At 46.1% G+C, this 14,002-nt stretch overlaps 1 protein-coding gene across 1 annotated transcript in view; it reads left to right on the forward strand.

Annotated features, from left to right (window-relative positions):
- Positions 1-14,002, forward strand: part of CIZ1 (CDKN1A interacting zinc finger protein 1) — a gene marked incomplete at its 5' end in the record, with an annotated part of 16,570 nt that overhangs the window by 1,060 nt on the left and 1,508 nt on the right. The window contains 12 exons of the mRNA XM_010023711.1: positions 1,449-1,612; positions 2,589-2,724; positions 3,634-3,694; positions 6,494-6,573; positions 6,930-7,009; positions 8,037-8,219; positions 8,566-8,696; positions 9,095-9,179; positions 9,557-9,670; positions 10,011-10,190; positions 10,826-10,895; positions 11,974-12,095. Coding sequence (XP_010022013.1) covers positions 1,449-1,612; positions 2,589-2,724; positions 3,634-3,694; positions 6,494-6,573; positions 6,930-7,009; positions 8,037-8,219; positions 8,566-8,696; positions 9,095-9,179; positions 9,557-9,670; positions 10,011-10,190; positions 10,826-10,895; positions 11,974-12,095 — 1,406 coding nt within the window. The remainder of the gene's footprint in view (positions 1-1,448; positions 1,613-2,588; positions 2,725-3,633; positions 3,695-6,493; positions 6,574-6,929; positions 7,010-8,036; positions 8,220-8,565; positions 8,697-9,094; positions 9,180-9,556; positions 9,671-10,010; positions 10,191-10,825; positions 10,896-11,973; positions 12,096-14,002) is intronic.

Here is a 14,002-nt window from a genome sequence, read left to right on the forward strand (position 1 = left end):
TGAAGATTGGGATATATATATATATATTTGTGACAGGAAAAAAGTCTGACTCCAGTCAGCCACACTCCTGTCAGATGTTTGATATTAGCATGGGTGGACCTTTTTCCCTAAAGCAACATCTCTTACTGAGCCAAGAACCTGAGGCAAATTAGATACAAAAGCAGGATAAGGTATGCTAATGAACACTCTACATGCACTTGTTCCTCTTTTCACCTCTGAGCTGTGACTTCTCATTCAATAGTCTACACCAGGTAGCCACAGGTAACATGTAATATTATGGTTGTAGTGTCCAATGTGGCCCTTCTTAGGGCTCTGCATTTTTTTGGTCACTCGGGTTTGGGTTACATGTAAGAATAGTTGATGCTGGAGTATTTCTGTACCTGGAAAACATCAGCATCAATAATTAATTGACTGTGTGGCTTCAGCAATGGGAATAGGAAAAGATAGATACTTCAAGTTGAAATGGATGTGTGGTTCTTTAAAGGTACTAAACAGAGCAGAATGATTTCTTGCCTTGCAGATATTGTTTTTAAATACAGCTATGTCTTTTACAGTAAGATATTATTTATGGTAAGTAATAAAAGATTAGATTGCTTTTGAAGACAAACCCGAGGGAGTACTTCCAGTTGTGTTGCAGGCTTTAAGCAGTGTTGTTTGAGATTTTGGGTGCCTGTCTCCAAACTTTACTGCCCTGTTTTGGCAGCTGCTGAAAAGGCAGAGGATGTATTAATTCAAGTGAGGGGATGGGGCTGAAATTGTAGTATAAACCCAGATTCCCAGAATGGTGGACAGCTTCTGGGGGTGTAGCTGAGGCATCTGGGCACTTCCATGCCCTCACCCCTGAAATGGGTAAGGCAAGGACTGCCTTCGTAAGGAACTGATGGGACTTAGTCTATGGATGCTGCCAGAAATAACAGGAAGTAGAGTATTAGAATTGGAAATAGCAGTCTCAAGGGTTGAGGTTGACATGTTGAGCCTGCGTGACAACCAGGTGACAGAGAGGGCTGGGGAATCTTTTGTTTGAGGAGTCCAGTGTTGTTTTAAACGAAACGCTGTCGCTGGCATATGTTAACAGCATCCATGTTATGGTGTGAGCTGCCAGCTGCACAAATGTGGGATGAATTTTCCTTTTCTACAGAGAATGCTAGTAAAACGAGACCTTGTTTGTGGCAAACACAAGCGCCAGTGTGCTCAGATCAAATAATTGCTCTAATGATCTTAGCCTGCAGTGACAATTATAACTCAATAGCCTGATGCATAGTAATGGCTGCTATCACATCAAATTGGTCTGCTGAAGAGCATAGAGCACCCATACAATTGCTCAGTGAAGTAAAGGGTCTTGGGTGGAGGAGCCCTTCCCCTCTCTACCTTCTGCTTGTGCAGGTGAAGGCCTTTCTCCCCCCTTGCACCCTGCAGGGTGGTGACATGCTGTGTGTTTGCATTTCCAGGAAACCTGCGTGGATTTAACATGACAGCGCCAGCACTGCAGCAGTTCTTCCCTCAGGCTACAAGACATTCCCTCCTGGGGCCACCACCCGTTGGGGTCTCCTTAAAGCCTCGCATGGGCTTCCCCAACCTCCCCTTCCAGCGGCAGAACCGGACCTTTCGCAAGGTGGGCTTCCAGTTTCCAGCTGGTGAGGAGCTTTGTGCTCCTTTTGTACTTCCAGCAGTTGACTGTATTGTAGGCGGAGAACAAAAGAGCAGGGAGAGAGCCTTACAATGAAAACAGCACTTTGCACCATGCTGCTGACACAGAACTGCACAAATGGGTCCATCTTTAAGATTCTTGTGGTCCCTATTTATATTCATGATGAGAAGGTTTCTTGTCACTTCTTGCCCAAGAGAGACAATTCCTCATAGCAGAACAGTTTACACCTAAGATGTAAAAGGATCCTTTAGAAGTGCCAGCTTCAAAGTAATTGCAATAGAAGAAATCCTGGCTGAGTGCTTTGCTTTTCCCAGAGGCCAGAGTTCTGTCCCATTAGCCTTCCAAACCAGTTTGTTGTTCCCAAATGACTTGCTCCTACCATGGACATGTCACTGCCTCTTTGGGCTGGTTTCCCTTTTTGTTTTTTAAGGTCAGGATCATATTTGTTCTTGTGGATTTTGTAAAATCTATGGGGTTTTTTTTGTAAAAACCTTTATCACTTTCCACCATGAAGACCTGTGTAGTGTCCTGGAAGTGGTTCTTGGCTTAATTGACCAGTACTTCCCTCCTCTTAGATTAGCTTTTGCATAGTTGGTTCCATTCTGTCAAAAAGATGTGGTGGATAAGGTAAATTTCCACTCTTGGACTGTCCTTTCTCAGGAGCTGAAAGGAAGGGGGATTATTTTGGACTTTTCTTTTTCCCTGCCAATGCACCTCTTGCCAGAGCCCCTCTAAAGGGACCCAACTCCCTGCAAGCAGCTAGGTTTCCTACAGTTGCTACTTAAAGCACTGGAGAAATGTCATTGTAAACCATCTATTCCTTTCTATTCCTGTGTGCTGGAATTCCTGTTACTGCCCCCAGTAAAACTCTGGTGCTTTGGGTGGCATTTTGGGTTTGAGGAAGGACCAAGAGCTGGCAGTGACTCTCTGCCCGTTGCAGGACTTCCACAGGGTACCTGACAGAAAGCGGGAATTAGACCCTGGTTCTTCATCTCAGTCACAAGGTGATGAGAAAATGGATATCCCAGAGGGAGTGCAGGCAGGGTCAGAGCGGAACAACTCCTCACCATCCACAGGTAAGGGGGAGCCTGTAGTGAAACAAATGCTTGTGGTCATTATAAACTGCTGTTAGCTATTTCTGCAGCAAAGGCTGGAGATTACTTTAGTCTTAATCACCTACATTTCTCTCTTGACTGTAAAGACTTAAACTGCCTGTGAGCCCTCTGCTCTCAGGATATATGTGCTTCATATAGCCTTTTTACCTGGATATTTTTGGGGGTTATAACCTCGTTCCGTATCTCTTGGATGGAAGCCTCTCAGAAGTCACTTTGATAGTGAGCCCCATTTAAGATGGGGGCAGGGGGACCTGCTTTGAAATTGAAGCTTCCACATTGCCTTTCGCATGCTGAACTCACCATCTCATGGAGTCAAACACATGAAGCAAAACCAGTTGCTATCAACATGCTAAGGAAAAGATGAGTTGCAAGAGTACTTGTACTCTAGAACAGAATCTCTGGCACTGAATCTCTTAGTGTTGGATACAATACAGATGTGGGGATGTTATTTCTGGCTGAAGAGTGCCTAATCTGAAAATGCAGGTGTATGACAAGGTTGTGAGCAGTGTATATGCAGTGGTGAAAATTACCTGATTAAAGGGTGCTGTCAGATAGATCTGCCACCTTGGCTTATATTAATGTTCCTGTGACTGGGGCTCTTGTCACCTTAAGTATAGGACTAAAACCCACTTAGTAGACGTAAATATAGATTTCTTTCTGGATGACACCTCATCCAGTGACATCTGCAATTAAACTCAAGTCTCTCAGGTCATTACCTAACCTTGTCACTACCATCCTCAAATTCAGAATAAGCAAGTGTATAGTGTTTGCTCTAACAGAGCGTTATTGGCATTGGCCATTCAGTTAGGGAACATGCTCAGGGTGGCATGTTCTGCTTTGCTAAGGAGATCTCCTTCTGTCTTCTTGCAGAGCCAAGAACTCCAATAGAATCTGTGTTGAACACTGAGCCTGCAGCAAAAAGACTGAAGAGGTATTTATTGAATGGGGTATTGAAATAGTTACTGGGCTTAGAATTATTGTCTGGTTTTATTTCCTAATGATTAGGGCTGTACTGTACTGGCCTGATGTCTGGCTCGTAGGAGGTATTTCAGATGCTCATGGACAATTCAATCTCAATATGCTTCTGAGATCCAGCATGTTGCAGGGTCTCTGCTGAGGGTGATCCAGCTTTGGGAATGAAAAAGACGAGCTGCAGCTCATGTAAATGTGCAACAAAGTGGAGTTTGCTCATGTGTTCTCCTGCCAGGATTCTTGTAAGAAGCAGAAAGGTTCTTTTCTATCCTGATACATTTCTCTAAATTTTCTTCTCTAAATGTCAAAAGGGAAATGAGCAGCTGTGTATCAGCAGAGAGAAAAAGCCTTGGAATATATTCTGTTACAGTAGGTGTAGGAGAAGGTAGTTTATTTTGAGGAATGAGGAAGGGAAGGCACTCAATATTCCCTAGTATCGAAGCCTGTATCCGTGAGCGTTGAATTCTGTATCCCTTCTGCAAAGATTCTTGCCAGTACCCCTGTCTGCTGGGTAAAAATAGACAAAGGCAATCCTATTAGCGCAAGGGCTGCGCAGCGGGCAGCAGGCTGCCCCCCAGGCCCGGCTGGACTCTCCTGCCTCCCCGGCGGTGCAGGCAGGGACAGGCAGCGCTGCATTGCCATCTAGTGGGACGGCAGCTCCTGGTGCCATCTGCGCAGCCTCTCCCGGGGCTGCCGCCGTTGGCTGGTGCAGAGGGAGAAGAGGAGGGAGTGAATGCAGATTTCTGGAGGCATTGATTTGAGAATTCCTCAACATATGTTAATGACTGTGAGTCAGGACTCCTGGGGCCTCTTATCGTCCCTGTTAACAATTCACTGTGTGCTTTTGGACAAGTTTCTTCACCTCTCTGTTTCCCATGTGCAGATTAGAGATTAATGGCTAGCTTTAGGGAGGATTACTTTCATGTTCAGATGTTACCTTGATCATGTTAAACATCAGAGAGTGATAAATATTATGTGAGCAGGGACTGTTGTCAATTATGGACACTGATTAGCAAGAAAGTGAATAAATTCAATTAAAGCAAAGTCGAATGCATTTGCGCGTGTGCTTTGTTAATCTGTTTGCCAAAGCTAATTTAATTTTAATTACATTAATATTTAGTAGGGTATTAATCAAAGTCCTGTTCCATACACTGAAAAAGGACTTAAGCCTGAGGAATGACAGCTCTCTCTGCAGCAAGCCTGCTATTAGGAAAAGCCTTTCCTAAGCAGTAGTTAGGGACTGCCAGATTTGATGCATATATTATGGCTGGTATTTACTTCGAATAGATCATTCCTTAGCTTTCTTTTAAGTGTTTTTGTTTACTTCCAGTGAACAGTGATGGATGTCTGGAAAAAAATAGCTTACTGTTCTCTTTTGCCCTTCACAGATGATGAGAAGGGCATTCCCCCATCCATGTCACACCTTTTTGTTTCGTGCTTCGCTGTTCCATTTCCCCTTGCCCAGGAATACCAGCCTCCTTCTTCATTTCAGGTTTTCCCACTTGTGCCTTTTCATACCTGGAACAACATCCTCATTCCAGTGCAGAAAGCACTCATCATCTTCAAATTCTCCTTGAACGCCCACTTCTAGCACGGCCTGTCAAGTATCCACAGAATACCATTTGCTCCTTAGATCATGCTTGTGATGTCTTTTGCTCCCTTAGACTGCTCCTTAGATTTGCAGTTTAGACTGCAAACCCCTGCCCTGGAGTGCTGTCACCATCTGTGTGTGGTGTAGTGTTGAGCCTGCTGGCAGCACTTAACAAATAATGTTAATGCCAGCCACTCTTTTCTTCATGGTTGCACTGCCCAAACCCTGCTGCATATCTGAAGTTGTGTAACCTGGTTCCATTGTCACTTAACAATCCCACGAATTATGGGGGGGAGGGTGTTTGGATTACTGGATGCAGTTACCTGCACAGTCTGCACTCTTGCTTGTGCAGAACATGCTGCTCCGTGTTGGCAGAAGGACAGCAGCGGGTGGGATATCAAGCCAGCCTCAGAGAGAAGACATTCAAACCATAGTGAAATGTGCTAGCCCTGATGGGAGAATAAGGGATGGAGAAAGATACTAAAAAGTCCACTTTGTGCCCTATGGAAGCCAACTGTTCATTCTCAGCGTTCCCCTTGAGATCTTTTATCTCCTTAGCAGATCACCAGTACCAAATAAACCAAAGTCCTTTTGATTTGCATCTCGTACAGTTCCACTTCCCTCACAAGCAGAACTGTAGGGGCTCTGGAATGAAACACGACTGATACAAACAGAGCAGGCAGTGATGATGAAAACCCTGTAAGACACCACTGTGAACCCATTCAGTTCTGACAGATCTCTGTTTCGTCTTGCACAGAGCAGCCTGGAATACTGTCTGGGTATTGCAGTTTCCCTGCAGGTCAGACAAGAGTGAGCTCTGGAAGCTCTTGTTAAGAATATTTCCTCTGTGAACTTATTTCCCTGCAGGCCTCTGGCAGGAGAGGGCAGTGATCAAAAAAATCCAAAGTTCCAAAGTGATCCAAAAAGTGGTAACTTTCTTGTCCAGATTGTTTGGCTGCTCCTTCTGAAGCTGTTCTAGAATGCCTCCCCTTCATTGTTTTATTTTGCCAAACCCTTGCCTGAAATACCACTCCCAGTAGTGTATTTATTTGGGGATTTAGTGGAGAGTGTGTGGTAGCTTAGACCCTAGCCTGTGCCTTGGTGTGTCTTCTGGATCTCTCTGTCTGTAACATAGTGAATAAGGTTATTTTCTTGATATCCTTCAAGTGTGACTGAGGAGTCTGCATTAGAGGATGCCACAGACAGCAGGGAAGCAGGAGAGTCCAGCTCCCGTGTCCAAGCTGATGGTAAGTTGCTGAGCACCATGACTTATGCTTTTAGGGCACTCCTTGGTGGAACTGCATCTGTAGATTAGGTGGGTCTTGTTGGAAGTGTCCTTCTTCCACTGATACAGGATGGGGAAAGGAGAAAACCTAGGAGCCACATCCACACATAGTCCTCTAAACCTGTTGCCTACCAAATGCAAATGATGGGAAGTTTCCCTCTTTAATAAGGAATTTTTTTTGTTGAGAAAGGTTTGTGAACTGGGCTCGTGGCCAGCAGTGCTGTGAGGAAAGCTCCCTGGCTTCATTCACCTGCTGCTTTGTTTTTTCTGTCATTGCTATTTTGATTTAAGGCAGCTAAAAAGACTCTCTCTTCCTAGGTACAGACAATGCAAAGGAGTACACAGGTGAAGATCTCTCTAAAGAGAGGAAATTCTCTGAGGAACCAAAGGCTCCTGAGGTGAGTAGACACCACTCTGTGCAGGGGTGGTGCAGAACATAAAACCTCCCCCTCTATCCCAGAGAAGCCCGTTGCCACTGGGAACCAGATGGCACCCACGTCTGGAGCTCTGTCTCCTGCTGTAAGCTGTTGTCCCTGGCAATAAGGCATAATATGTCTGTAATTAGTGCACAGTCTGCTCTGCCTTGCTGCTTTTGTACCTCTGCTAGGCTGTACCTTACCCACTGCTGGCTGTTTGTGGTGCCGGGGTTTGTTAAGATTTCAGTAGTCATCTGGAAAGATGGGAAGTTGAATTGGAAGAACCACTGAAAAATATATGTATTGAGAGCCATAGCTGAATACGTTTTTTATGCTGCAGGAGAGCAGGTGTAAAAAGAAATCAGGTGAAAAGATGGGAGCTGCTGTAGGACTTGCCATTGGAGCAGGTGCGAGCAGATAGTGGGAGTCTCTGCTTTTCAAAGGCAGCTTGGAAAAATGAGATAGAGGTGAAGCCAGCAAAACCTGAGTCTTTTGCATGAAATACATTGCCCACATGTTAGACGTTAAACCAGGTCCTTGTGCTGTGTAAATCTGTAAGCAAAGATTGAACCTGTGCTGTGAATCAGACTGGATAGTCTTCCATAACTGGAGATGCTTGTTGATGTGATCATATCTATCGTTCTGCCCTTGTTTGAGTTTCTTACTCCATCAGGTATGGTGCTGAGTTGCCTTTAGGTCTGCAGTGGAGAAACACAAGCTGATTGTGCCCCTTACCAACAGGTCGTTGCTCCAGTCTCCAGAGGCTGGATCGTACAGTATCTACAGAGGCTGTAGGAACAATCATCTGTACTAACAGGCCTGGTGCTATGACACAGGATTGCTGATTTAGGAGTGTGTACAAGAGTCTCTCTGATCAGCCTCCTGGGGTTTCAAGCTTCAGTACATTTTTGTTAGGGGTAGAGAGCTTAGGTCCCATGAAAAAGCTGGTGTCATTTTTAGTGTCTTCCTCTGAGAGACGGGACATAATCTTGACTCCTTCTTTTGGCAGGTGTTGAGCTCTGGAGGTTCACTGAAAGTGACCATCCAGCAGAGCAGTGAGAGCAGAGCTATCAGTACAACAGCTCTGAAGCCAGGCCACTGGACCTGCGAGGTGGGCACAGCTGATCCCAACCCTGAATCCGTCCTTAAATTCTACTGTTACATCTGCAAGACCAACTGCTGCAGTCAGCAGGTAAAAATCCACAGCTCTGACTGGGATATGGGTGGTCAAGAGAAGTGAATTACATGGCTGTGGGGAGGTGCAGCAGGAGGCTTGTTAACAAGAGCTTGTACTTTGGGAACAAAGAACATAAAAAGTAAAAGACAAGCGTGCAGATAAAATAAACCTCTTCTGCAGAGCTGGCAAGCAACCTGCTCGAGAGCAAATGTGGGTGGATCCACAGGCAGCCATGCTCTTAAGCTTTTATACCACTTCATTGTTAACCAGCAGTCAAGAGAATGGAAAGCATAGCTCATGCCTATTATTTTCTATATTTTGGATACATATAAATGGATTTTTCTCCTAACCTCTCTCTCAGAATTTCCAATCCCACATGGCTGGAATTCAGCACCAGCAGCGACTTGGGGAGATCCAGCACATGAGCAATGTTTGTTTTGTTTCATTACTGCCCATGGTGAAGGAGCAGAAGGCACTAGCAGAAAAAGATGGGTAAGTGTTGGTTTGCACTAGAAAAATCAGTCTGAATATGGACCTAAAATTCCTCACTGTGCCAGGGTGCCCCCGTGTTCTAGGTAAGGTACAAAATCCCTCTGGTTTCAGGAGCCTTAATCTCCTTCAGGCAACTTTCTCCCTGCTGAAGGATACCAGGGTTGGCTTTGACCTGCCGTGTAGTTTTTAATACAGTAGATCCAGTTGGGGTCTCGTTTTAACTGGTGCCTTTCTGTCAGCATGAGATAAAGTAACCTATATAAGTGGGTGGGAAGGGGAGAAGATAAATCCGAGCCTGTAAAGATAGGAATGCTGGGGAAAACAATGCCAGGAACAGATTGCAAATTGCAGTATTCCATGGAGGTGTGACTTACAGATATATCTGTTCTCACTTTCAGAGAGACCCAGCAGCGATGGTGTAACACTTGTCAGATACACTTCACAGGGGATCTAATCAAACATCGCAGGACCCAAGAACACAAGGTAACAACCATAGCATGGATTTAATCTGTGCACTGACCTTTCCTGGGGATTGAGTGGAAGTGCCCAGCATCTCCTGCTCCTCAGGCAGCAAAGGAAGAGCAGTTGGAGTGGAGAGATGCACGTAAAGTTCTGCCAGTACCATCCTCACTGTTGAAGGGCGCTGCCGTGCTACCTCCTGCCTCTGAACACTGGCACTGTTGGAGCTTCCAGCCATGGAGCTTCGTGCTGTGTCAGGTGGCCTGAAGCACCTCTGGTTTATAATTCTTGACTTTTCTCAATAACTATGGCCTGTCACCTCATCAGTTGAATGGAGGAACTGGTGGGCAGTCTGTAAAGTGCTTCTCTTGTGACTTGCTGAATTGTCCTTCTTCCCTTAGCTGGCCAAACGCTCGCTTCGTCCCTTCTGCACTGTCTGCAGCCGCCACTTCAAGACCCCTCGCAAGTTTGTGGAGCATATGAAGTCCCCTGAGCACAAACAGAAAGCCAAAGAGGTAATACTGCCTGAGTAGATACCTGTGGAGGACTGGAGGCAGCTGCACTGTGAAGAAGATTAACTGTCTGCTTCCCTCACTACTGAAGGGATGAAAGGAAGACACGCAGTTCTTCCAGCCCTGTTTTAGTTTTCATCTTTCGCTGGACTTCAATTGTTAGAGCTTAAGGAAATTGAGTAAAAAAGGGACAAGGACTTAGATGTGTCTAGAAGTGAGATAGATTTGTGCCTTTATTGCAGTCCCTTCTACGCATCACATGCAGTCTGTTCAGAATCTGGGTTTTCCTTGGTTAAATGGAGAGTGCAGAGTTGGTCTGATCTTTCTTTTCTGTATGTGACAGGTGAGGCTAGGAGAGAAGGAGTTGGGCAGCCCAGAAGATTCAGAGGAGTTGATCACAGTGGATGCTGTTGGCTGTTTTGAAGATGATGATGATGAAGAGGAGGAGGAGGAGGGGGCAGCTGGTGAGGAGGAAGACCTTGATGTAGTGCTGATAGAGAATGAGGATTCTGCTGCAAAGCAGGTATGCCATATGAAAGGAGAAGGAACGACCTGTCAGAATCTGCTGTGGGATCCTGTGACTTAGTTGGTCTTGCCTGGTTGAGCTCCAGGTTTCAAGAGTCCAGACCAGTTTGCACCCTGCAGCAGGAGGGTGAGGGCTCTGAGGTTTTTCCAGAGCAAAGGAGAATCAGGGACTACCTGTGGGATACAGGAGGGTGTTTCTGCTGTGCTCTACAGCTCCTACTGGTGTCTTCAAATGTGACCTTGCCGTTGAGGAGCATAAGCAGTGGTTTCTTAAGGGAAAGAATTTCTGACAAAGACACTGACATAGTCTCCTTGAATGGCCACACGGTACCTTGGTCTCGTAGCATTAACATATGTGTGGAGGTTTATCTTGGTAAATATTTTCCCAGTTGAGAGCAGTTACCAAGAAGGAGGTATGTGGCTAAGCTACATCAGGCTTGGAGTGCAAGGGGTGTTGTTAACCCTTGTAACAGAGTGGCCTGCTGACAGTGGGGTTTGTATCTGGCCCTAACCAGGTGCTGTGCAACTCTGCCTCTGGTATGTGAATCCTGTTTTGCTCCCAAGCTTATCAGCAAAGCCCAGGAAGGGAATTGGCAGAGATACAGTAAGCACTAATGTTCTTTTGGTTTCCAGACTGGGCTGAAGGAAGTGTCTTTGGAGAATTACGAAGGAAGCGAGAAGTATTGTCCAGACACAGCCTATGGTAAGCAAGCAGAGTTAAGTGCAAAAGCCCAAGAGCCTTCTCTGGCCACACACTGTATCTGTAAGAGAGGGTGATCTCTACCTACTGCAGTAACAACTTCTTGGGCCATGGTGCTTCAGCATATGCATTGGACTGGTGCAGGTCACTGCTGCCTGGAGAAAGAGCCAAACGTTGCTTTATTACTGTGTGATAAATCATAAGGATGCGATTGATGTTTGTCAGCAGCCTTTTGCTTTGAAGAAGAAAGGATGAGAGCCAAATTCCTTACTAAGGTAGGAAATGGACAAGTAGGGCAGGGGAAGAAAGTAGGTAGCAAATGAGAGATGCTCTGGAAAGATGGAGCCTGGAAGCATATTGATTGGAATGCTTTCCAACAGAAATGCAGCTTGTATAGAGATACTGAGCAGTACTGACAGTATCGAGCTCTCTGCTAGAGCCCAAACTGTGCATGTTTCCTCTGCTTCAGAACCCCCACGCTCCACCTAGCACTTACTCAGACATGTTGCTGGACTGGTGGGCAGTGTTGCCTCCAGATGGCTGTCCCTGGTCCCCACCCTGCAAGCGATTCTGACTTCAAACCTCTAACGGCCGCTGGTGTTGCGAGGAGGGCAGCTCTGCAGAGGCTGTTTTGTGCCCAAGGAGAGCTCTGTTTACACCAATCTTCCATATCCCTGTAACCTTCCACTATCGTGTGGCAGATGGAATAATGATTCATGCTGTGAATGTTCTCTGCGTGTTCCTCTTGCGCGCCTGCTGTCTTCTGCTTGGTTTGATCCCATTACATGAGATCACATGTTCTCTGTAGTTTTCCATTGTATTCTTTTTTTCCTCCCCCCTCTCCTTTAATGCTCTGTGTAGTTTCTTTGCTCTGGCAGCCAGATTTCTCTCTGAATATCAACCACACAGCCATTCCATGGTAAGATGAGATATTCAGCAAGTCATCTTGCAACTCCCTGATTAACAGAAGCAAAGCTCTCCACTTTTCTTCCCCCTTCAACCCTCTCCCTTTTAACATGCTTTCATTATTTGAGTTCCATTCAATGTGATCTGTGATTTCCCTTCCCCTCCCGTTTCACAGGCCTGGATTTTCTGGTCCCCGTCGCAGGTTACCTCTGCAGGCTGTGTCACAAATTCTACCATAGCGACTCTGCTGCCCGGCTCGCACACTGCAAGTCCCTGATGCATTTTGAGAACTTTCAGGTTAGACCCTTTGGCGATTGCATGGCCTGGCATTTGTTACCCCCCGTGCGTGTCTCTTCAGCCAACCCACCATGTTAGCTGTCTTGTCTTCAGTTCATTTCCATCCTCCTTAGTGTCCCTTGTACCATAGCTTTCTCCTGGTGTGCTCTGTGTTTGTCTCCCATCACCCCTGTAGATCTGAAAGCAGTCCAGTCCCGCTTCCCAGCTACTGCTGCTGTCATCTTGTTGCCCATTTCTGGCTGGAAATCTTCCTCAGAGTGTCTGCTCTGTTTGCTGAACCTGTGGAGTCTATCGTTCAGTCGAGGCCTCTTTGTTAGACAGATTACAGGTGGGTCTAGGTGGGGAAAGAACAAGAGAGAGAGGCTGTTCCTTATAAAGAAAGCTGGTACATAATACGTCTTTGCCTGTGATACTGCAGGAACAGCTCCACTAGCCAAAATTGTGGGTGTGATTCATCCATGAAGGAGCCTGGTAAAATCAGGTACTTGCCTTAGATATCTGGAAATTTAACATTACAGACTCTTTATGTGATGGAAGCTACCAGCAGTTGAGAGTCCATTTGGTCCCCAGGGTCAGCCTGCAACAGGAATTGAGTGTGTCTGTCTGTCTGCTGCCCTTTCCTAGAAACTCCTCAGCACAAAGCTCTGCCAGCTGATGCTGTTCCTTTGCTTTACTGGCTCCACCTAAAGAAGCCCTATTGCCCCTTGCTGCTTTTGTATCTAGAAGCTTTTCTTACTGGGCTGGCCTGGAATCTGCCTCCATCGTTCTGTCCTTGTTGACTTGCCAGGGGGTGAGGGGCCTTGTGGTGGGTTCACAGGGCTTGCACTGTCTCTGCCCTCTCCCATGACCACTGCCTGGGCCCTGCCTGTGCAGGAGAGCGGTATTCCCTGACCCTGGCAAAGAGGGAGGCTCCCACACTGACTTTGTCCTCTGCCTGCACCCGAAACCTGCTCCAACAAAAGCCAATGTGCTTCCCTACCAGCTTTCGATAGTGTTTGAGAAACAGACAGACAGCCCCCAAGTCCCTCAAACTTCATGTTTTTCTTCTAGCCTTCAGGCAGGTTAACTATTCTTAGCCAACAATCCCTGCCTCCAGCAAGGGGTGGGTGCTGCAGAAGCCAGCACTTAGAGCAGTAGATTTGGAAAGGCAAATACCCGGAGAAGACCACAGCTGTTCTTTCATGGTTGCTCATCCTCTCCCACTCCTGCAGTAAGATATTTCAGGGAAGAAGGAATCGGCCTTGCAGTTTTCCTGGCTTATTTTAGATCAGCCTAGAGTGAAACTGCAGCAGCAGCGTGTTATGCCTCCCTTTTGGCCCACTTAGAGCTGAAATCAGATGCTCTTCAAATGGATGCCAGAGTGACCTGGAGGGATTATTTATGACAAAGAGTCCAACCTTAAATAATGCAGGCTGATAAATACCATTCCTGGGTGCCTTGGGGTTGTCACAGTCCGAGTTAAATCATTGCTAGTTTCTGGGGTACTCTCATCTGAGAAGCAGAGGGTTTCAAAGCAGAGAATTGTCTGCTGGTGAAGCAGTTCACAGCATGACTCTGGAAACAAGTTGGTGTGCTTGTACCTGGTTTAGTTTGGCTGCAGCGTTATGACTGACTGATCTAGTTCAGTGTGTTATGATATCGTGCATAACCCACTATTTGAGGACAGAGAAAGAATAAGCCTGCAGTGATAAACTGAATTACAAAGTAAAGCTGCCTGTCTGATGTGTAATTCCACACTGCAGACTATGGCAGCACTGCTAAATTGCCAGGTCTGATGCTAGTGCCACTTCAAGGGACCTGTTAGCAGAAAGCTGAAAGTGAGTTGATTGTGGAGGGAAGTGCTGAGGAAAAGATTATTGGTTTATTCTTCAGCTCATGCTCTGGGTCTTGAAGACCAGATTCCTGCT

The sequence above is a fragment of the Nestor notabilis genome, unplaced genomic scaffold (assembly GCF_000696875.1).
Source record: "Nestor notabilis isolate BGI_N333 unplaced genomic scaffold, ASM69687v1 scaffold22841, whole genome shotgun sequence".
Classification (NCBI taxonomy): Eukaryota; Metazoa; Chordata; class Aves; order Psittaciformes; family Psittacidae; genus Nestor; species Nestor notabilis.